The sequence below is a fragment of the Populus euphratica genome, unplaced genomic scaffold (assembly GCF_000495115.2).
Source record: "Populus euphratica unplaced genomic scaffold, PopEup_1.0 scaffold331.1, whole genome shotgun sequence".
NCBI classification, from domain to species: Eukaryota; Viridiplantae; Streptophyta; class Magnoliopsida; order Malpighiales; family Salicaceae; genus Populus; species Populus euphratica.
Window position 1 is genome coordinate 197587 of NW_011500221.1, and position 22251 is coordinate 219837.

A 22251-nucleotide genomic window follows, 5' to 3' on the forward strand; every position below is an offset into this window, starting at 1 on the left:
AACAAAAATTCAAAAACATAAAGAAAGAAAGCAAAAAATTATGGGTTACTATTGTGACACGACGAAAAGATTGTTGTCTTCTGTTCTAAATTTTTTAGCTGAATTTTAATTAGAATATTTTGATTTTACTTTATATATTTCCTTCCAGTCTTAAAAAATTATTAAATTAAATTAAACTTAGTTCAATTTAATTAATTAAATCATTTAAGTATAAAAAAATCTTTTTTATTGTTATTTTTAATAATAATAATATTAAAAATTATTATTACTATTTTCATTTACAATGATGTTAATTTTTTAAAATTAAGTTTATTACTAATATATATGATTTATATTCATGTTGTTTTTTTCATGTTTATACTTTGTAGGAATTTGAGCAAAATAAGGAATGTTTTAGATCTCATTAGCCTTGATAACATTTACCTAACTTTATATTTAAAATATTTGTGTTAAAACAATTTACTTTCATAATATTTTGATATTTTTTTCAAGTTGAATTATTTTATGTTAAAAATTATTTAATCTTGACTATTTAGAAATATTCTAAATTTTAAAGTTATATTTGTTTAGCATTGTGTTTGTATTGCATAATCTATAACTAATTTATCTTGAATTCAAATTATGTTTGTTGAATATATATACAATACTAACTATATAATAAAAAAAAATAGATGATTGTGAAATCAAATACTAACTCAATACCAAGATTTTGTTTTAGATTACAATAGCCAAATAAAAGGTAAAATAAAATCATTTATGAAATGAAATTCCTAATTAATCTAGTGTTGAAAAAAAACTAGTTTAAAAAAAATTAAATTTATCAGGCTCTCGAACTAAATCAATTAGTCAAACTTGTTAATAGATTCATAAACTTTATAAAGTTTAATAACATAATATTTTTTTTAAACTATTTTTTAACTATATGAGAAAAAATAAATGATAAAAAATTTAAGTTTAATTAAAAAAACACCTCACCAAACTTGTAAATTAGAATAACCTGGGTTGCCTTGATAAACCTGAAAATCATGCTAACCTTATACAAAGAAAAAAATAAAAGGAAAAAAAATTTAAAACTGGATTCTCAACAATTCCAATATTAAAAGATAAAATTGATAAAAATAAATTCAAAAAAATTATAACAAAACTTCAAAAACATAAAGAAAGAAAGCAAAACATTATGGGTTACTATTGTCATTTACATGTAACGTGTATGGGTGAATAAAGTTTTCCTCATACCTTTTAATTTGTGTTCCTTTATAAAATCTAATAACATGATTTTTCTCTAAAATCATTTTTTAACTATATGAGAAAGAAAATAGACTATAAAAATATTTAAGTTCAATAAAAAAAATAACCCACCAAATTTGTAAACTAGGACAACCTGGGTTATCTTGACAAACATGTAAACCATGCTAGTTTCATATATATATAAAAAAAAAAGTAAATTATGAAGCTAAATTTTTAACAATCTTGACAAAAATAGATTTTTAAAAAATAACAATAAAAATTCAAAAACAAAAAAGAAAAGAAAATAAAGCACTGTGGTTTATTATTGTAATCCACAAAACAATGGGTTTTGGATGAACAGTGATTCCCCTCACATCTTTTAATTTTTGTTATTTTATAAAGTTTAATAATATAGTTTTTCTCTAAAACTATTTTCTTAACAATATGAGAAAAAATAGATTATAAAAAAAATCAAGTTCGAGTAAAAACCCCTCACCAAATCCATAAATTAGGGCAACCTGGATTACTTCAACAAACCTATAAACCACACAAACTTCTTAGCAAGACAAAATAAAAGGGGGAGGAATTACACAATTTAATTTTCAATCATCTCAATATTAAAAAATAAAACCGACAAAAGCAAATTTTAAAAACAAATCATAATAATAAAAAAAAAACTATGTATAAAAAAACCCAATGTAGAGAAATATTATAGCAAACCATTGTATTTTATAAGAAAAATTATAGTGTTTTCCCCACATTATTTAGCTTTTTTTATAATAATTACTTATTATTATGATAATTATAGAACTCATATCAACTTGATAAATTGATCTAAAATCTAGTCAATTCAAAATCTAAACTGGTTTGAGAATTAAAAAAAAAAAAATTGACCCATCAAAACTCCTTGTTAATGAGGTCAAAATATGATCTTAAAAAAAAATTGGGATTCATCCTTTTGACATGTAACAAAGATCAAGTTTTATAATAACAAGAAATATTATTAGTATTGGTAATTGTTGTTGCACTGATATTATATATAATTGATCTAATTGAAAGATAAAAAGCTAAGAAAATAGTAATGTCGATATAAAAACCAAATAACATTTTCGTCACTAACTTTACAAATATTATAAGAAAATTTAAAAGATGTGGGCATAGCAATCTATAATAAAAATACTATTTTTCCTTCTCAGGAAAAAAACTTTAAAAATTAATTATTAGAGGTAATATGATCTTCTCAAATACAACCATTAGTTATTATTAGATTGAATGAAATATATTGGTATTTTCTTAATTTTTATTCACATTAAAATGATTTTATTATCCTTATAATTAATTGTAAAAAAACCTATACCAAAGGTATTTTAGCATTATCAATTTTCTAATAAAATTACATAAATATCTTTAAAAAGATAATTTTTTTAACTTACATAGAAGAGTATTTTTATCTTTTTATCTGGTTTTTTGTTATTATGATATCAATAAAGGAGTGGTTTTGTAATTTTAAAAATATAGATATTATATGAAAAATAATTATTAACGAGTTAGCGTGTGTGTTGTCATTTAGTGACCATCTTCCACAACAAAATTTGAATCATCCTAACATCCACTCCATGATGTGTTAGCACGTATGACCATCTAATTTTTGTTTGGACATCAACGATTTGTTTTTCTTATCAATTTTCTTATATGTCCCTTTAAAATTTCAAAACAACCTTTTAATTTTTTATTCCTTCAAGTTTGATTCATGTTATTTTAATTATTATTTATTTTATTTAGAATAATTTATGAAATTAAAATTATTTTTAATTTTATTTCCCTTTAATTTTTTTATCTATCAGATTTAATTCTTATTTTTTTTATTACTATTTGTTTTATTTAAGAGAACTTTTTTAATTGATTTTTTATAATATCATCCTCTTTGGTTTTTTTCCTATCAAATTTGATCTTTATTTTTTTATTAATATCTTTTTTACTTTGATACTTTTTAAAATTATTTTTTTATTTTATCTTTTAACATTAAATTTATTAGAAACTAAGCTTATTAATTGAGCCTGAATTTAAGATTTCACGAATTACAAGTTTCAATGACTAATCAAAGTTTAGAAAATTTACTAAAGTTTGCATGCTTTTTTCCCTTTTTCTAAGTGTATATTTTTTCAATTTCAAACTTCAATGGTACTAGGTTCTATTATTTTTATTGTTTGCTTTCTATTTGATTTTTCATTAATTTTGAAAATAACTCGAGTCATTTTAATTCTTTTTATTTGTCATTCTTTTCTTTAATTTACTTTAAAAAAATTTAAAATGATATATTTATTTTTTAATTTTATTCTTCTTGGTTGGGAATTAATTTATTTTTTTTAGTTTTTTGTTTGGCAGATTAATCTAAGTTGGATCAGACTTTTTTCTTTAAAAAAATTTAATTTCAATTACGTTTCATCATTTAATTTTTTCGGCTACACCTTTAGTTATTGTTGATTTTTTTTTGTTTATTGATATAAATAATTATTTAATCTATTTAATTAGATATATGCATAACATTTTTTATTTACATTTAATATTTTTTATGTAAAAAAACATGTTAAAAAGCCTATCATTTAATTTTTTATTATTAAAAAAAATCTAACGAGGATAAAATAGCTAGTGTTGTCTTTAACACATGTGATTTTATTATTATTATTTAGATTGGGTTGGTGGTCTGGGTGATTGTGTGCTCCATCCATTTAATTTACTTCTTGAATTCTAATTTTAAAATTAGCATTTAGATAAATTGATTTTTTTTATCTATACATCAAATCAACGTGAATGATGTATCATTAAATTTCTTTGGAAAAATAGTTTTAATTAATATATAAATTGATTAAAAATTAAATTAATTTTTTCCAACATTGCACTGAAAGATCATGTTTTCCTAAGGTTATAAATGATTCAAGCTAAGCCTAATTTTAGTTGAGCTAAAATTATTCATGTGCTAAAAGGTTTAAGCTTTTCTATTCACCACAAAGGCTATTAAAATAAATACTTAATTAGGAGTGTGATAGTTTTAATTTTTAAATGTTTTTCAACTGTATATTTATTTTAAAAAAGCATTAATCCATTGTTTTTTTTTCACACACTCACAATGCAATGTAGACCAGAATGATACCATTTTTATTTTTTTTTATTTTGATCCCTAATTGATTTTTTTTAATTATATCTTTTAACTACAAAATTAGCCTCCAATGACCTCAAATTCATCAGATGAAGATAAAATTGAAAGATAGAGAGCCAACTTAGAAAAACGTTAAAAATAGGTGATGTGCTTAAAGTTGATGTAAAAAAGCACACTTTAATCCCTCAATTTATAAAATTAGATCTTTTTAATCTTTTATTTTTTTCAAAATTTAATTTCAGTAAACAACTTCATTTTTAAGATTTTTCAGCCCTGATTTTTGAAGTACAGAGAAATTTCACTGAATTTCAACATAGACAGGGAATGTCATTATTTATGCTCGTTATTTCTGCATATTTGGGCAACTAAATTAACTAATAGTGGTGTTTATGGATTCCATTTGATGAAAAAAATTAGATGATGATTGTTTCAAATCTCAACATTATCTAAAAAAGTAAATCAAAATCAAAGAAGGACAATCTAACTAAATTTGATTTTATGTTTATAAAATAATTTTATAGGTGTTATAAGAATGCTTGCGAGTTTTTTTTGGTTGAAATGGGTTAAAAAGATAATTTTTGAGCAAAAAGATCTTTGTCTTGATTTTTCAGCTACCATAATGGTTGTTAAATTCTAGGCAGACAAGAGACGTGTCGTTTAGTAGTGGCTAAATTCTGAGCAAACAAGAGAAATGTCATTGACTGTAATAGACAACATGTCACCTATTTGTTTTTTTAAACAAGTCATCCACCCCTTGAAAATATTTTTTAAAACATATAAGATTAAAGCGTGCGAGCCTGATCCTTTTTGTAACAGGCATAGACATGCTGGGTTGTTAGGCGCGAACATATGAGCTTTTTTGTACAACTATTTTTTTGCAATTCTTTTTATTATTTATCAATGTGAAACATTAATTTAAAAAAATTAGACTTGGTTGATTTTTTAGCCCGAATCAGTGACTTGACGGGCTATGACACCACATTCGAGGCTTTTTTTAATGCATTTCCCCTTTAATTTTTTTAAAAAATATAATTTAACCCTTTGTTAACATTGATTTTTTTTATTTAACCTAAAATTAAAAGAAAAATGCAATTTCATCATTTTTTTCACCTCCCTTTAAAAAATTATATCTATTTGGGATTGTCGCACGTGTGTGGCGTCACGACGATTGTCCACCCTTCAGGAAAAATGGAATGATATATTTCTGGTAAAATATTAAGAGATAAGGAATTCTCATGTCTTTTATTAGTGGAAAATTCGAATGAGAGTCGCCACCTAATAAATAGATCACTAGGAACCCTAACTGGTCTCAGATATCGAGTATGAAGATTGGTTGAGTAAAAAAAAGGTATTAATATCGCAAATATGCCTTACTTAAGGTAGGTTGTATTAATTTGTCTGATAAAATCTAAAGTCATGTTGTGATTTCTAATTGTTGGTCTATTTAAAGTTCAAAACAAGCCCTCCTCAATAAGGAGATTGTTATCCTAATAGGATAAGAAACTAATTGTTCTATGCCATTAATAAAAAAAATATCTTTTTAATATCATAAATATATTTTATGTATAAATTTATAATCTCTAATACTAAAACAAAACAAAACAAAATAATTTTTTTTTTATTTTTAAAATTTTGATCAATGTTCTCTTGACTTTAATAAACTAGTCATTAAAGACAAAATACATGCTAAAATATTGTTTCTTGGTTTATGGAAAAACATGATATGATTTTTTAGCTTTGAGACACTTGACCCTATGCATGAAAATATTTTTTTTTCAAATTTTTTATATTTTTAGAAGTTTTGTCAAAAATCAAGTATTTTAATATCGGATTTGTATTTTTTAGTATAAAAACACTACTCGAGAATAATCAAAATGACATAAAAATTATACAAAAAATTATAAAACTTCCAAAAGTATTTTTGAATTCTCTCTCTTTTTTATGGGTTAGTCAGGCCCAAATACATAGGCTGGGCTGAACCTGGCCTGACCACATAGGCTGGGCTTGGCCCAATCCACATTAGCTGGTCACTATACATGAGCACAATAACTAGCTTCTCCCCGCCTGTAGACGGGTACTATGCACGTCTTGCATGGTGAGGGAATAAGTGAAGGGGAAAAAAAAGGGTGGAAGGCTTACCTAGAGTAACGGCGCTTCTACCTGGAGCGGTGGCTGGCGGTGTTGTTATGGAGCTGAGGGTGGCAGAGGAGGTGGTTTCTTCTTTCTCTTCTTCCCTATTTCTTTTTTTTCTTTCTCTTCTTTTTTATTCTACTGTATTCTCGCTTCTCTCTCCTTTTCTGTTCCTCTTGTTCTCTCTCGGTTTGTTCGCTCTTGTTCTTTTGGTCTCGGTCTATTTCCTCTTCCTCTCGGTTTTTTTTGTTCGGTCTCTCCCTTGTATTTATAGGAAAAGGGGGGGGGAGGCAGGGGGCAGCCCCTATGCAGCCGCCCCCCCCCAATAAGTGGAAAGTGGTCGGAATCTTTTTGGAAGGAATCGACATCTTTTTAATGTTGATGGCGGTGACAAAGAAAGGAAGAAAAATCTTCTTCTTCCCCTGCTTCGCACGTCCAAGGGAAGAAGAAAACATATAGTGCCTTAAAAAAGGCACTGTTTCGGGCCTTTTTTTAAAAAAAAAATAATGCATAAAATGATGCCATTTTGGTCAAAACGCACAGTTTTATTTAAATGAAAAGGCGGAAAAAATGTGTTAATTTTTACATTGATCCCCAATTTGTAATTTTTTCAATCAAGTTCTAAATAACAATTTTAATTTAAAAATCAATGCAATTGCATCTCTGCTAAAAATCCAACAGCAACCCTAAAGTTGGCCGTTTTTTTCACTTTAATCATTGGTCTTGAAATTATGTAATTTGACCCTTAATTGAGTAATAAACTTCTAATTTTTTCAATTAGGCCCCTAATCCAATTTTAATTTCAGCTCCTCTACTTACGTGTTTTTTTATTTTGGTCCTTGGTTTCAGATTTCTTCAATTAAGTCCCTAATTGTTCATCAAACATCAATATTTATGCAATTAAGCCCTCGATTTGACCAAATTAACTCTCAAAAATTATAATTTAACCCTAGAACTTTAATTTCTTCTAATTAAAGCTTAATTTGAATCCAAAATCATTTTTTTTTTAAATCAAATTCTTCATAAATTCAATTAAACCTTCGATAACATTTAATTAAGCCTATAAACATCTGATTTTGGACTTTTCTAACTCAAATTGAATTTTCTTTATCAACAAGGTTGTCATCAGTCAATAAAATATTGTCAAATTTTAATCTTTGTATTTTTGAACCTCCTTGGCCAATTTTAACTATTTTTAGAGTGCTTTTACATCCTTTTTTTTACTGTTTATATTTTTAATAATATTTTTTATTTTTTAGAAGAAAAAAATTATTAATTAGGGAATGACCTAAAAATGAATTATGACAGGGATTATGTTTAGTCCTAGGTTCTAAATTTTATTTGTTAATTAAAATTGATTGAGATCAATAATATGATATGACATATTTTTTAACTTAAATTCTTTTATAACTCTTTTATTTACTTATAGAGTTATCTAATTTTTGATTAATTAAGGCCCAATGAAGGTCTAACTAAAAAGAGGATGAGAGAAGGAAAAAAAAGATATATTATATAGTTGGATTAACTCATTATGGTCATGTCAATTACTCAAGTTGTAAAGTTTACGTATTAACTCAGGTTAATACATTTTATCATTCTTTTTTCACTTTAAATCCTATTTTTTTCTTGATTTAATCTTTTAAAATTTTTTATATTCACATTTAAGTTATGGTTATTAAAATAAAAAAGATATTTATTTATAATTAAATCATCATTCAAGTGAGGCAAGCAGTTTATTGTTTGTTGGTTTTGTCGGGCAAGCCATACTAACTTTTTTTTTCTTCCATTTATTAATTTTTATGATGGTTAATTAATTTATTTTGATATATTAATTGCGTTTTTAATCATTACTTCAGATATTTCATCATATACAGGTAAAAATAACAATACTTATATTTTTAATGCAATTATTTGATTTTTATGTGTCCCATAATGAAGAGCGGCCCAAAACCTAGTACAACCTGTGTTTTATGTACTGCAAAATTTCGAATTAATCTTGGTAGTGCAAAAAAGAAGTGTGTACACAGGGGGAAAAAGGGAGCAAAACCTACTTTGTATCATCGTTATAAATTTTGTTTATGGATCATGATTTTCTTCTAATTTATTCTTATATCAGTGTTCTTATGAAATAACTTTTTATTTTATCAAATATTTTCTTGATAACATGTAAAGATTACCGCACAAAGCTATAGATGACAATACTTCATATTTTGAGATCATTTGTATTTGAGAATAAGATGCAGTGGAATAAAATTAATTGTTTTGTAGTTACAATTCTTTTAAAACATAAAATCACACTTCATTAAGGTAGTATTTAGTATTGTGATAATAATTTTTTTTAAAATATTTTTTATTTAAAAATATATCAAAATAATATTTTTTTTTATTTTTAAAAATTTAATTTTAACAATAGTATATCAAAACAATTAAAAAACACCGAAAAAATATTTTAAAAGAAAAAAATCATTTTTTTTAAAGTGCAGGTTAGCCACGTAAACAACCATCGTCTAAAAGCTAAAAATACATATTTTTTGTTATTTTTCTCGTGGACTCCACCAAAAAAACCTAACCATACCTCAATCACAAACATATCTTTTGATAATGCTTAATATTATAATAATAATTATTTTTTAAAATACTTTTACTTGAAAATATTTTAAAATAATATTTTTAATGTTCATACATCAAAATAATCAAAAAACATAAAAAAATTAGTTCAAAGCAAAAAAAATATCAATTTTTTTTAAAAAGCATGGCATGGCTGTAGAAATAAACAAGCATTTATGTGTTTGATATTGTGATATATAATGCTTTTTTAAAATGTTTTTTCTCTTAAAAATGCATTTTAATAATTTTTTCATAAATATTTTTTTATTTTTTATGTCATTATATCAAAACTAAAAAAAATATAAAAAATCATTAATTTAATATTTTTAAAAAATTAAATAATCTTTTAAAATTAAATAAACAATAAAAATAAACACAATCTCAAACATGGATATAGGATCACTCCTGTGATGACTTTTAAAAGCATCAAATAAAAGTAATGTCTATATTTTTATTTTCTTAATAACTCTAACATGAAGAAATAAGAATTAAAAAAATCGTTCTCAACAATATTTCCTTGGAATACTAGATATCATGCTCACACAATGTTGTAAACTTGTGGCATGCTTGTGTATTATCATGGGTTTATGGGAAAAAAATTATATGGAGAAAAAATGTTTCAATCCATAATATTTTTAAGAAAAAAACTATAAAGCTAAATTCTTAACTAGTTTAATATTAAAAAAATCAACAAATAAATTTTTAGAAACAATCATAAAAAAACAAAAGGAAAAAAAACCTTGTAGGGAAATACTGGAGCAATCTATAGTGTTTTATGATGAAATATACAGTTGTAATTCTCAATCAGCTCAATATTAAAATAATAAAATTAATAAAGATAATTTAAAAAAATCATGCGAAGAAACACTGTAATAATTCATAGTGTTTTGAAGGAAAAAACTACGAAGCTAAATTCTCAACCAGTTTAATATGAAAAAAATAAAATCGATAAAGATAATTCTTGAAGAAAAATCATAAAAAATATCATGTGGGGAAACACAGTAGCAATCCATAGTATTTTAAAGAAAAAAAACAAAACTAAATTCTCAACCAACTCCATATTAAAAAAAATAAAATCAACAAAAAAAATTCTAAAAAAAACACAAAAATATGAAAGAAGAAGAAAAAGAAGAAGAAGACAATTTTGGAAAAAAAAAAGCAAAAAAAATGAAAAAATTGTAAAAAAAACAAGTGAAAAAACTTAAAATTAAATTCTCAACTAGTTAAATATTAAAAAAATAAAATCAATAAAGATAATTTTAAAGACACATATAGCAAAACAAAAACTATGGTATAAAATATTATAATAATTCATAATATTTTAAATAAAAAATCTAAGAAACAAAATTTTCATTCAGCTTCATATAAAAAAAATTAACAAAGATTATTTTAAAAAATAAATTATAAAAAAATTATATAGAGAGGAAAGCCACTACAATGATTATCTTTTCTTATGCAACGTATTCTTTCTTCTCTGAGAATGGCTGAGTTATTGTATTATATTATTTTCATTGATTAAATAATACAATTAACACTAGAACTAGTATTGATAAATAAATAATAAATAAGTGTTATTATCATATTTTATTTCATTTTTTTCTTTGAATCAATGCATGTATTAAATAGCTTATTATAATAATTTATAATATTTTAAATAAAAAATTATAGTATAAAGTTTAATATTATAATTTTTTTTTTAAAAAAGAAGATAATTTTGAGAAAAAAATATATATAACCCAGAAAAATATAGAAGAAAAATACAAAAGTAAAAAGAACCAGAGAAAAAATATAAAAAAATTATAGTATTTCCCAACACGTTTTATAGTATTGTAATAATAGGAAAGAACGCAATCAAGACCTAATCAAACGACGCAGTTTATATAATAAAGTGAAGAGCGAGTCCAGTCCAGCTCAGACTGGGTTGGCAATATCATTATCAAATGGCAATGGCCGCTCTACTTGTTGTGGGACCCTTTTAATACAAAACGCAGACATTGATTGATTTCCTGCATGGTTTACACATGTCCACCACAAGATCCTTCCTCTCTCTCTACAGTACATGTAGTAAAAATTAAGATTGTGGATGAAATTAAAAATAATTTAATATATTTAATTAATGTTATAAAATAATTAAAAATATATATATTAGTATTGGTGGTTTTTAATTTTAATATTATAGATTTAATTATTATAATTATATCATAAAATAAATAATATTAACATCAAATATTTTTTTATTGTTTTATTAAATGATTTGTAATTTCATTATATACAAAATTTATCAAACAATGATTATAATTTTCTTGATTTTTTTAAGTACATAACAAAATAAAATAAAATATCATCAAGAATAAAATTAGAATCACGATCAAATTCTGCAAATGTTATATTATTAAGTAATCTCTTTATAATTTTTCAAATAAAATATAATTAAAAATATAAATTAATTTTTTTTCATTGAATCGAACGCGAATTAATATATTTAATTCACGTAACAAAATAAAATAAAATATCATTAAGAATAAAATTAGAATCACGATTAAATTCTGCAAATACTATATTATTAAGTAATTTCTTTATAATTTTTCAAATAAAATATAATTAAAAATATAAATTAATTTTTTTTCATTGAATCGAACGCGAATTAATATATTTAATTTTAAATCAGATCTGGTCTGACCATAATAATAAAAAATAACTTCATTGTTCATGTAAATAATAAAAATTATTCATATAAATAATGAAGTTTCATTTTTACTATTCACATGGCTGAAACAGTAAAAAATAACTTAAACACAACAGGTAAAAATACTTGAATGCTAGACAAGAGGTATAAAAGAATTACTTCACCAAAAACTATAAATAAACCTTATTTTTAGTAGTTCTATAAGTTAAACTATAACTACTATTTATAACCAAAAGCTATATTATTGAGTTTGAAAAAATACATAGCAGCCATCACAAAAACAAGAAGACAAACGCTCTCTTTATTTTCTCTGTATTTCCCATTTTTGTCTACAGTGAAAATTTTAAACCTTATTTTTAGCAGTTCTATAAGTTAAACTATAGCTACTATTTATAACCAAAAGATTTGAAAAAATACATAGCAGCCATCACAAAAACAAGAAGACAAACGATCTCTTTATTTTCTCTGTATTTCCCATTTTTGTCTACAGTGAAAATTTCTCATTTTTTTTTTACACAACCACTATCTTATTTTTTACAAAAAAATTTACTTTTTTTTTATATAATTAAATAAATTTTAATATATTTTTTTATTTATATAATTTAATAATTGAATTTGAATGAGAACAGAGGAAGTTAAAACTAAAAGCCGTAGACAAACTGATAATTATTTTGTTGTTGTTAAGTTATATTTGATATTTTTATAAATTTTTGAATTTTTTAGTTTAAATTAATTTTTTAAAATGTTTTTAATGAAAAAAATAAATTTTAAAAAATAAAAAATATTATTATTTTAATATATTTTTAAATAAAAAATACTTTAAAAATAATATCTACAACATAAGCCATACTAGCAACCAGCCACTAGCAAGAAATGTGCAAGGAAAAAGAAAATAACATGGTAAATAAAAATTAAGAGCACTTTTGTATTTTTACATCCTGCAAGATTTCGCAAGATAGTTCTGTTGTCCAGAGAGAGAGAGAGAGCAGACTAGTGAGCTGCAAACCCTTTTCTTTTTTTATTAATATTATTTTTTGATAAATATTATTAGGAGTATTAATAAATAATTATTTTTGTTTTTGTTGGGGGAGATTATTATTACAAAACTCACTCCTCCTTTATTGATGGTATTGTGTTTCTCCCTTTTCTTCTGCAACAAAACCCTTACCTTTCGTTCCTTGCCTTTTCTTTTCCCAGTCTTAATATTCTTTTGTTTGTTCAAAAAAGAAACAAAAAACAAAAAACAAAAAAATCTCACAAAAGCAAACCAAAAAATCCATGTCAGGCTTGTATAATCCCAGCTTTTCACCTGCAAGAGCTGCTTCTCCTCAGATTAGAAGCACCCCAGATGTTGACAGGTAAGCAAGCTTAGCTACTTCTCTCTGTAAACCCCATCATTTCTTTCTCACAAAAGAAGGGAAAAGACTCAGTCTTTTTACTTATTTTTGTTCAATCTTGTATTGTCTGTGTGGAGACTTGTGTTGTTTTGATCTGTTTTGATTGTTGTTCTCCTTTTGCAGTCAGTACTTGTCAGAGTGTCTTTTTACTTATTTTTGTTCAATTTTGTATTGTCTGAGTAGAGACTTTTGTTGTTTTGATCTGTTTTGATTGTTATTCTCCTTTTGCAGTCAGTACTTGTCAGAGTTATTAGCAGAACATCAAAAGCTTGGACCTTTCATGCAAATTCTTCCAATATGTAGCCGACTGTTAAATCAAGGTTCACTTCTTAGGCTTTCATTTTTGGATCTAGTTTTTTTCTGGATTTTTTGTTGGTTTATTTTCTCCTTTTAAACTAACATGTTCTTTGATTTCATCACTCTGGTTTTTCAATATGCTTCTTTGTGTGTTTAGATGTGTTTCACTGTTCTTACCATCTGATTTTCACTGTTATCTACTTTGGTTAGTGTATCGAATGTGTATTTTTCTATCATCTCACTCTGATTGTGAGATTGTGTTAGTAATCTTGGCTGTATGGCTAGGAAGTAGTTGTTTTCAGTTCATTTGTTATTAGCAATTTAACATCTCCAGTCTGGTTCAGGCAGCATTGCAGAATGAACTTGGATACCATCTAAAAGCCTTATAGCTAGCGAAGGGGCTGGATTAATCTTGAGTGCATGAAAATAGGCATATACTTATATAAAAGAGTTAGTCTTAACTAATTTTAGGTTGGTTCTCTGAATCACTAAACATGTACGGTTATGAGGAGGAAGAAAATCAATAAAGACCGTTGTTGTTCAATATTTCATGTCTGCAGTTTCTGTCAGCATAAAATGTTTATACTAGTTTGCGTCAGGCATTAAATTGTGTGCACGATCTGTGTTTGGAAAATTTGAGAGCTTTTAAGTTCTTGCGCAGGCATTCTTAACTGGTTTGCTGTGATTCTGTAGAGGAAATTGTTACAGGCACATGAAATGTGTGAATAGCTGTCTTCTGTTGGTCCCCTTTCTGATTTGAAGTATATATATATTTTTTTAACTTCTCGACCAAAGGTTTTCATGGTATTATCATTGTATCAGAGACACAACTTATGTGGTGCATTCATTTTGCTCTTCTTCTTCTTCTTCTTCACTTTTGCTTTGTGTTTCAGCTATTTTTTTGTTACCTTATTTCTTTTTTCTTATGGCCTCAATTCATCATTTAGTGATGTTTCATTTTAAGATCACTCTGGATCTCTCTCTTAAATAAATACTCTTTTTATGTGTAGAAATTTTCCGGGTATCAGGAATGATGTCCAACCAAGGATTTGGAGACTTTGACAGACTACGGCATAGAAGTCCCAGTCCAATGGCTTCTTCGAACCTTATCTCCAATGTTGGTGGGACAGGTTTAGGTGGCTGGAATGGTCTTCCTCAGGAGGTAATTGCTTCTTTTGTTTTCAAATTAGTATCCCATTTTTCTACTGTTATTTTGCTTTCACTTTTTAGTTATCTATTTGGATCCCACTTTAACTTGGTATTCGAGTGTCATTCCTGCCTGTATTTCGGGTAGATGAGGTGACTAGTGAAAAGGTTTGAATTTTCATTTTCCAATGGATGTTGCTAAAACTTCTCGTGAAAAATGTTTTCTGGATTTTAATAGCATTGCAAGATGCTAGAATGTCACCAAGAAGTAGTTTTTTGTGTAGGATTAATGATTTAACTTCATTTTCTGCTTTTTTCTTCATAAGTGTGTTTGGTAATGTGGTGCGTAATGCTTTTCAAAATTGCTTTTCAATTGAAAATGCATCAAAATGATGTTTTTTCAATTATTTTTTCATTTTTGATATCATCTCATCAAAACCATTGAAAAGCACCTAAAAAAGCATTAATTTAATGCCTTTTTAGGTAAAAAGCAGTTCAAAAAGCAATTCCAATCACGAAAACAAACACTTCCGATTCGAAGAATGTAAAGAAGCATTCTTGCTGGATTTTGAGTTTCCCTTTTCCATGTGTATTTTTCTATAGCTTGTTGTTGCTATTGTTTCGAACATTTGATATGCTACCAAGAAGAGGATATTTTAGTGCAGTAGTGACTAATTTGATGACTTTTTTTCTTGAGAAATCAGTAACAGAGAGACATGGACTTACTGGCTGTTTCTTTGCCTTACTTTATTATTATTATTATTATTATGTTTTTCCCGTAAGCTAAAGAAACTTTTTCCCTAAACTGTATGGCACAAGTGTTCTTGTGTCATCTTTAGCAAAACTCTTAGTTCAATGATCTTATTGGGAGAACCTAAAATACTTGTGTGTACCTTATCTAGTTTTAAGTTCCTCAATCTGAACCATTTCTTCAGGTGTTGTACCAACTGCATCTTGAGTATTTTGCCATGCATTTAAATTGGAGTGCAAACCATTTACTGCCGTGGCATGAGGTTGAAATTGGACTCAAGCTTTCCACATATGAAAAGGGACCCAGCTGATAGTTTGCACCATGTCATGCCTAAAAGCCCATAAGAGCTCATCTTACATAGACTTTGACATTGTATGTTCCAGGTTTATGCATACTTCAAATGCTGAGAAGCGTAGAGACAGCATGATAGGCATGATTCTTCTTAATGAATAGACCCGGATCAATAACTTTTCATGTTGCACCAAGTTTACTAGCACTTGTGAAATCCACATTTAAAATTTTCCTCAACAAGTTGATGACCTGAATGTCAGAATTGTGTGTCCCAACTATTTCACTTTTAATGTTGGTAGAAATATGTGAAAGTGGTTATGTTAGATTACTGTTCAATTTGAGATAACTGAAAACTGATCTTAGCTTTCATACTATCAAAGTCAAATTCCACTGTGAAAGCAGTCGCCTGGAAATAAGTTCAAATTAAGACAGAAAGCATCTCCCAGCTGCTATGCTATTGTAATCAAAAGATTGTGCTGCCTATGCAAATTGTGGTTGTTTGAGGAAGGAAATCCAACATGCTTAAAATGTCAAATATTCTGTTGAGTAACTGTTTTATTGTGATCACTTGTATGCTTAACACTCCTCTTCACAACTGTTTTCACAAATTAGCTTTCATCTTAATATTCTTGATCCAAATGATGATTCATTCTCTAAATCCAAACTTTCGTAAGTTTGTAGTATAATTATAAAAAGCGCGGATAGCAAATAAGTCTATCATAATTTTGGCAAGGTGTCATCTTAGTATTTGATTATATAACCTAAGGTCTGTAACAGGTTAATAACAAGTGTCATTAGTTTAACATGCTGTGCGTAATAACAGAGCTGCGGTCTTTTCTTTCCCGCTTTCATTTTTTTTTATCAGTGGCATGATAGCTAGTGTTATAGGTTCGCTACTAATTTGATGACTTGGAGAAGCTTTAGATTGAAGAGGATATTATGTCTGGTTCAATGTATTATTTCTGTTAACAATTTTGATAACAATCCTTTGTGCTTCCACTTCTGTGGCGTGCTGATGTTGTTAAATTCTTCATGCAGAGATTAAGCGGACCTCCTGGAATGACTATGGACTGGCAAGGTGCACCTGCAAGCCCTAGTTCATACACAGTGAAGAGAATTTTGCGTTTGGAAATTCCTGTAGACACTTATCCAAATGTATGTATTGCAAGTTGCACCAAGTTCTGGTGCTGTCCTGTTAAATTTTACTGGTTGAGCATATCTTCACAATTTCCTTCAGTGAAATAGAATTGTTAATTGGTAACATTTGCTGGCTTCTTCTCTATTTTAGTTCAATTTTGTTGGCCGACTTCTGGGCCCTAGAGGCAATTCACTGAAACGGGTGGAAGCTACCACTGGTTGCCGGGTGTACATTAGAGGGAAAGGATCAATCAAGGATCCAGACAAGGTAGTGTTAACATACACGCACTCCTCACTTTAGTGCTACTGAAACCTGTTTTTTTTTTTTTTCCCTGTAATGAATGATGATACAGCCAAAACTGATCAATAAAATAAAGCAAACTTACCAGTAGAATCTTGTCCTTTTTAATACCTTTTGAGTTTGCTACTACTTATTTTCATCTGGTTCCATCCTGAAGGAAGAGAAGCTAAAGGGTAGACCGGGCTATGAGCACTTGAATGATCCACTTCACATCTTAATCGAGGCCGACTTACCTGCAAACATTGTTGACATAAGACTCAGACAGGCACAAGAAATTATAGAAGAACTGCTCAAACCCGTGGTATCTGCCTCCTTTCTTCACACTTTCGTTTAAAAGTTTCATGAAATTCTAATTTTTTTAATCACTGTGGTGCGCTGGCGTTCTTTTGCATGCTTTGTGCTACAATTTAGTGTTTAGCTGCAAATCTAATAATTGGAGCCTGTTCATCCTCTTTGGTAAATGGTAGTCCTTCCAAGGCTTTAGTCTGTCTGGAAACAAATGTGATGGCAAACAAGTTGAGAGTTCTGTGTTTCACTTCAATGTAGGTTTTCAGTTCATATTCAAGGTTTGTGGACCAAATTAATACTATTGGCACTCAAATCTGGAGGAACTAGGTTCTTGCATTTGCTGTTAAAAAGTGAAGAGGAGCTTCCTTGAAGGTTGAGATATGAAGCTTTTAGTTGAAGATATCACCCACTTCTGCTTTAGAAACTGTATTCTTATTGCAAATATATTCTGTTTTCTCAGTAACCATAAGAATTTATCCTTTCTAGAAGTAGTTTCCCTTGATGCCTTTGAATATATCAGGTTGGAAATAAGTGAAACATGAGTGTCCACCAACGACATTCTGGCTCATGATGCCTTTTAGCTCCTCTGACACAAGTAGTAGTGATAGGCTGTCTCCGTTCATCATGTTCTTCTTATGCATTTCACCCCCCCTGCCCCTTTTAGTGGGACTTGAACCTGAAGAGTATTTCCTTTCCCCTTGGTTCTGTAAAATAATTATTTTTCTCTGCAGGATGAGTCACAAGATTTTATTAAGAGGCAGCAGCTACGTGAGCTAGCAATGCTAAATTCAAATTTCAGAGAAGAGAGTCCAGGGCCCAGTGGCAGTGTCTCTCCTTTCAATACAAGTGGAATGAAACGTGCGAAAACAGGACGCTGATGAGAGCTCATGTGCACTCCCACACCTGTCTGAACTGGTTTATATCAGAAACTCATGCCCAGAGTATGCCATCCAACACATCTCAATTCAGCAGTCTTACAAAGATATTAGGCTAACAGTCTTGCTGGTGCTCGTTCTTGGGGGGTTTCTCTTATTTTTTGTTTCTTCCTCTTTTTCTTTTCCCCTAGACAAAAGGGACCAAAATGGATAACATTAAATGAAAAAAGGAAAAAAAAAAAACAAGAATTATATAGTTGTTTCTTGAATTAGGTTTGCTAAGGTCAATCTTATTTGTGTAAAACTTAATATATTCATTGCATTTATTCTTGTGGTTGTAACCTTGAGGAGTGTGGAATATATATCAATGTTGTAAGTGTTAGATGGATCTGAGTTTTGTAGGTGTCATTTTTTGTTAGTGTGATAAATTATTGACTTTTGAGTATTTATGGTCCCCTTTCAATGTCTTTTCTTTGTCTAGACTCTAGAGCCTTCCAATCTTTTCCCCGAGGCTCCACTATATTTGGAATGATGTGGAACAAAACTAGCAAAGCTAATGCCATAGTCCAACCATTTGACAATATATATATATACACTCTCAGGGTAGGTATGCATAATATCATTTAAAGAGATGTTGAGCTTGACCATTGCAAAGATCAATTTATATGATGATAGCTGATACAACTCGTTCTACCTGTACTCTCTTCCATGTGCCACCTCTTATGTCTTCAAATAAGATGCTTTGCTTCATGTCCTTGCTCGCCTGTCTTGGTCGTGGGATTTGGGGGTTGCCTGTTGCGGGCAAATTGCACACCGCATCAGTATCAGGGATGAGGGTTGCTATTGGTGTGCCTGCAGCATGATCTGTTGGATTATTTGAATCAGACTTTTTAACTTATTGCCAAGCTTTTCTTCTTGTTTTTTGTTTATATCAAGTATTAAAATTGTGAAAATAAAATCTCTAATTTGTAGTCCAAATAAAGAAAGAAAGCATTTGGAGTGAAGGGTTTTCTTGTAATCTATTTTTAAATGGTTTTTTAATTTGATGAATATAGTTAAGAGAAAAGAGATATATCTCCCCATTTCTACCTATTTTCATATCTTTATCTTTTGATATTTAGTGTATGTTTGATTTTGCTTGAAGTAAGTTATAAATTGTAGGTTTTTTTAAAATCAAGGTTTTGAGAGGGAGTATTCATTTGAAATTATACAAAATTGTGCATGTGTTGATTAATTAAAAACTATTAAATATATGATTGATCCATAAGAGAGATTACATCACATTACACCATTAAAACAAATAAGAACCTTAGACTAAACATATTTCTATCTATTATTATTGGACCATTACTTTCATCTTGGCATTTAGGGTTCTAGATTTTAGTTTTTAAAATCTAAGCAATTATCTTGGTTTATTGAAAAAAAAAAAACTAAAAGTCAAGCTAAGGTGAATTCATCATATCACTAGATGCATCATTATTCACTATAATAATATAACTATTATTTTATCATTCCAATAAAAATTCACTGAACTTGTTATTCAAGTAAGGATAATTAATTATTTTTAAATTAATTAGGAATGATTTGGTCTTTTAACCTTCCAAAAATATGATGCAAAAACTATATTATCCTAAAAAACAAATTTTGTTAGCTTTTTATTCGAGTGGGGATAATTTAGTTTTTTTATATTTTGGAAGCATAATGTAAAGATTATTATACCCTCGAAGATAAATTTTTTAAAACTTACAACCAAGGGCATTTTTATATTTTTAAATTGATTTTTTTAGTAATTAACAAGTTCACATAGGGGTATTTTAATCCTTTCCTAGATAAAAACATTAATTTAAAAAAAAAATGATTGGCATGTACAACGCACGTGCTAGAGAGTGAGCAATGCCCCCCATTCAAAAACCACCTCTTACAACAATGATGGAAGCACCTTATTGTAATCTTCCTGACGGTATATACAACAATGTAGTTGTTAAGCTTAAATGTAATTTTTTTTTTTGTATTTTTTTTGTTAAAATATAAAGATGTCATTTTATTTATTTATTTTATCCAATTTGATCTTTATTTTTTTTATTGCTATTTGTTTTTTAATCCTTTTTTATTGATTTTTTTCAATTTCATCCCTCACCATTTAGTTTCATTTAATTTTTATATCAAATTTGATCCTTATTCTTTTAAATTTTTTATATCATTTTCCTAACAAAAAATTATTTTCAATTTCATCTTTCAATATTTGATTTTAAATTATTTTATATCAAATTTAGTCCTTATTATTTTTATTGCTATCATGTTTTGGAGCTTTTTTTTTTATTGCCTTTTCTATTTTATTACTTTTATTTCTAATAGGTTATTCCAATTATTTGCCCATAGTCACAAGGTTAGCGGTTTAATCCTAGTTGACTTGTATCTTTTTTTTTTTAATTTTTTCCTTAAATATTGAGTTGTTTGATTACTAAACTTTATAGTTTTATTCAATTTACTTTTGACAAGGTTATCTCGATATCATAACCAAGTCTAACCCGAATGGGCTCGAGCAAAGTTTTGTTTTTTTTTAAAAACTTTTATAAGTTGTCAATTTTTTATCAATTTAGTTTTTTATTTGTATTTTTTAAATTAATCATGTTTATTAAATTAAATCAAGTCAACAAGTCTTATTTTTCTTTTGTTTTTTTAAATACTTGTATCGTGTCTATATATTTTTTTAAATGAGAAAAAAAAATAGTATGATGCTAGCTATTTAACTCAGGCTTTGCTAAGGGTTATAGTTTTTTTCAAAAAAAAATATCAGGTATACAAATTGTTTCAAAGTGTTATTTTTACATGAAAAATTCAAAGTGTTAATTGAAAAGCCTATGCAATCATGTAACTAGATAAAATCGATAATTATTTATGTAAATAAAAAAAATCACCAACAATAATCAAGAAACAAACTGCAAAAATAAGATATTTACCCGATTGTGTTTAAATTTATTTAAATAAATAAAAGATAAGTGCACCCTAAAAAACTCATTACATAAACAATAAATACAAATGAAATTAATTGAATAAACTCAAACCATAAAATATATTACATAAGGTCGATGACATCAATAAAATGTAAAAATTGAACACCTTTTGATATGATAAAAAGATATAAAAAATCTCGAGCGTACTCGATAACCAACCAGGTCAACAAATCAAACATATGATCTAGAATATGAAATTAGGATGACCCTATTAATAGGATACCATAAAAAATATACTGGCACAAAATATTTTAAAAAAATGCTTTAAAAAAGATCAATGTTGACTTGGGTCAATTTTTCATATTAATGACTTTAGTCATGAGATGAGATGAACCTATTAAAGGTAAACTTAAAAAAATCAAGAAGTGAAATTTTAATCAAACAAATACTGAAGGATAAATTTGAAAAAAAAATAACGCAAAAAAAAAAACAAATAGAAATTAAAAGAATTGAGACTAAATTCAACATAAAAATTAAATGCAACTAAATGTTTAGAGATGAAATTAAAAAAAAACCAATTAAAAAATATTAATAGAAAAAATTAGGACTAGATTTGACATAAAAATTAAAAGAAAATAAATGCTTAGGGATGAAATTGAAATAAAAATAAATTAAGAAAATGATTCAAAATAAAAAAATAGCAATAAAAAAATAAAGATCAAATTTGATAAAAAAAATTAACAAAATCAAACCACTAGAGATGAAATCAAAAATAAAATTCAATTAGATATAATTAATGTAAATAAAACAATTATAATTAAGTGAAGAATAACTAAATTAAAAGAAAAAAAATTAAAGAGTTGATATAATTTTTTACATGGCTATCATGGAATCTATGGAAGAAAGAGAATGAAAAAAAAAGAAAAAAAAAGAAAATTAATATTAAACTAGAACCAATCACCACATACCTGCCATCCTAAGAGGAAGAGAATGTTGAAAGAAATTTA

At 27.1% G+C, this 22251-nt stretch overlaps 1 protein-coding gene across 1 annotated transcript; it reads left to right on the plus strand.

The window, feature by feature from the left end:
- Positions 1–12868: 12868 nt before the first annotated feature.
- On the plus strand, positions 12869–18737 carry LOC105112302 (KH domain-containing protein At2g38610). Its single transcript, XM_011007969.1, has 7 exons — positions 12869–13165; positions 13436–13524; positions 14512–14663; positions 16728–16844; positions 16978–17094; positions 17285–17428; positions 18147–18737. Exons 1-7 carry the CDS (start codon positions 13086–13088, stop codon positions 18291–18293), a joined length of 846 nt encoding a protein of 281 aa, XP_011006271.1. The 5' UTR covers positions 12869–13085; the 3' UTR covers positions 18294–18737.
- Positions 18738–22251: the final 3514 nt, after the last annotated feature.